Here is a 2,007-nt window from a genome sequence, read left to right as displayed (position 1 = left end):
GAAACAAATATGATGATACAACTTTTAATTTCTTTTAAAGATTTTCCTCAAGCTTTAACTAATTAAAATCTCCGTATAAATACGAACTCCATATAGTTTCTGGTGCTTTGTTTTGGAGGTAGTCACATTTTACCGATAGAGGGAGTTTCTTGTGTGGGTGAATAATTAATCGCCAATAGAGGGCGGGTGTTGAATCACATGAACTTTCACCCATTCTTGGCAGGTCAAAGTTGATTATTATGCGCGCAATCATAATCAGTACTTTGTCATCGGCCTCTTTTGTATATTTACGGTGCAATTCCGTCGCTACTATGGCCACCAAGACACATCGTGTTTTTGTTTACGGGACACTGAAACGCGATAAGCCAAACCATTTCCTGATGAGTAATCCAGAGAATGGGAAATCGCAATACATCGGTGAGGCGCGGAGCGTGGATCGGTGGCCATTGGTGATAGCGACACCGTTTAACATTCCCTTCGTATTAGACAAGAAAGGCCACGGACATGTGAGTATTTTAACAACCACCTCTGTCTTTCCTAGATCAATTGGGGAATGGGATATGCACCGTTATCCGTAGCTCTGTACGGTACAGGTACATGTTTGCGAATGCGGGGTGCTAGTTTTCACAAGGACCGTCACCAAGTCTCAATTTAAATACAGTCGTACCACCAGAAACTTGCAATGTACGCAAGGCTGCGTCACCTTTTGAAGATATTGTGTACGGTAGCCCTTGATTCATGGCGTTGTCAGAATGGGCGTTATTTATACTGGTCGTCAGCTGCCCATTCAACACCGTCATGCAAAATGAAGCGTATTTGTCTAATAAACAATATACGGAATGCGCATGCGTACTGTTACGGATAAATCGTCGTTCTGGCAGTTATAAGTTTGTGTTTGGATCATCTTTATTTATTCAAAACAATGCAAGTTTGTTTTCGGCACATGCCAAGATCTCTAATGTGAATGCCACTTGCGATGTGAATCCAGGGCTATATATAAAAATATATGCAATTAACCAAAATAAATAATTACAAATTATTGCAGATTCTCTTATATGATTATCACTACACAAAAACTTCCTTGTATTTTAATTTAGTTTTTGTTGAATTTCTCATTCTTATAATTTTCCTCATGTCGATAATTATAAACAATTTTGAGAAACCACTGTTTAGTAATTTTTGTTTAATCATTGTTATTTTCAGACTTAATTTTACAGAATTGTCACAAATTTAATTGATTTTCAGATAATACAAGGGGAACTTTTTGACATTGATGACGAAATGTTGAAGTCGTGCGACAAACTAGAAGGTCATCCCAAAGTCTACACAAGAGAACATTTCAATGTTTTGAACATGTCGACTGGTTCACAAGACACTGTGTGGTGCTATCTAATGAAAAATTTTAAAGACGAATTATTGAATTCGCCTATGTTGCAGAAATATGACAGAGAACAGATGAATTTTGTAGTTCCAGGTGAAAGGACAGATTCTAACATAAGTTCCTTTGTTAAAAAACTTAATTAACAGCAATAATTGGAATTATGTAATCTCGATAAAGTAACATGTACTGGAATTTATTCTCATCATCCCAAGTTTGATTAAAAACGACAAATCATGTCCATAACTGATCACTGATCCATTCAAGTTTTATTGAATGATTTTATTACCAAAATGATTGTCAGTTGGTCACATTTGATTAAATTACAAAACCAAAAAAAAACGTTCATGTGTATTTTATGACCAGTCACTGTAGGCCTGATAAAGACATACAGAATAGACACGGTTGAAAACAAAATGACAACCAGTTTGTGATCTTGAATCAGATCTGAAAAAAATAACACTGAATCTGCAGCCAACTCGTCTTAGTGTTTGAGAATTAGGATATGGCCCTGTTTTACATTTAAACTGGCACTATTCTTATCAAATAAGGATTACTGGTACTGTAAACAAGATATTTTTTTTTCTGCATTTCAGAAAGCTGCAAGGTATAGGAGAATATAACTACAC

General features: G+C 36.0%; 1 protein-coding gene across 1 annotated transcript; it reads left to right on the top strand.

Annotated features, from left to right (window-relative positions):
* Nucleotides 1–204: 204 nt before the first annotated feature.
* Nucleotides 205–1,720, top strand: LOC100367836 (putative gamma-glutamylcyclotransferase CG2811). The gene is made up of 2 exons (XM_002737063.2): nt 205–506; nt 1,246–1,720. The coding sequence occupies exons 1-2, from the start codon at nt 240–242 to the stop codon at nt 1,522–1,524; spliced, it is 546 nt and encodes a 181-aa protein (XP_002737109.2). The 5' UTR covers nt 205–239; the 3' UTR covers nt 1,525–1,720.
* Nucleotides 1,721–2,007: the final 287 nt, after the last annotated feature.

The sequence above is a fragment of the Saccoglossus kowalevskii genome, chromosome 21, assembly GCF_978046115.1.
Source record: "Saccoglossus kowalevskii chromosome 21, keSacKowa6.1, whole genome shotgun sequence".
In the NCBI taxonomy this organism is placed as follows: Eukaryota; Metazoa; Hemichordata; class Enteropneusta; family Harrimaniidae; genus Saccoglossus; species Saccoglossus kowalevskii.
The sequence above is the reverse complement of the archived record's forward strand: the minus strand, read 5'-3'. Positions and strand labels throughout refer to the sequence as shown.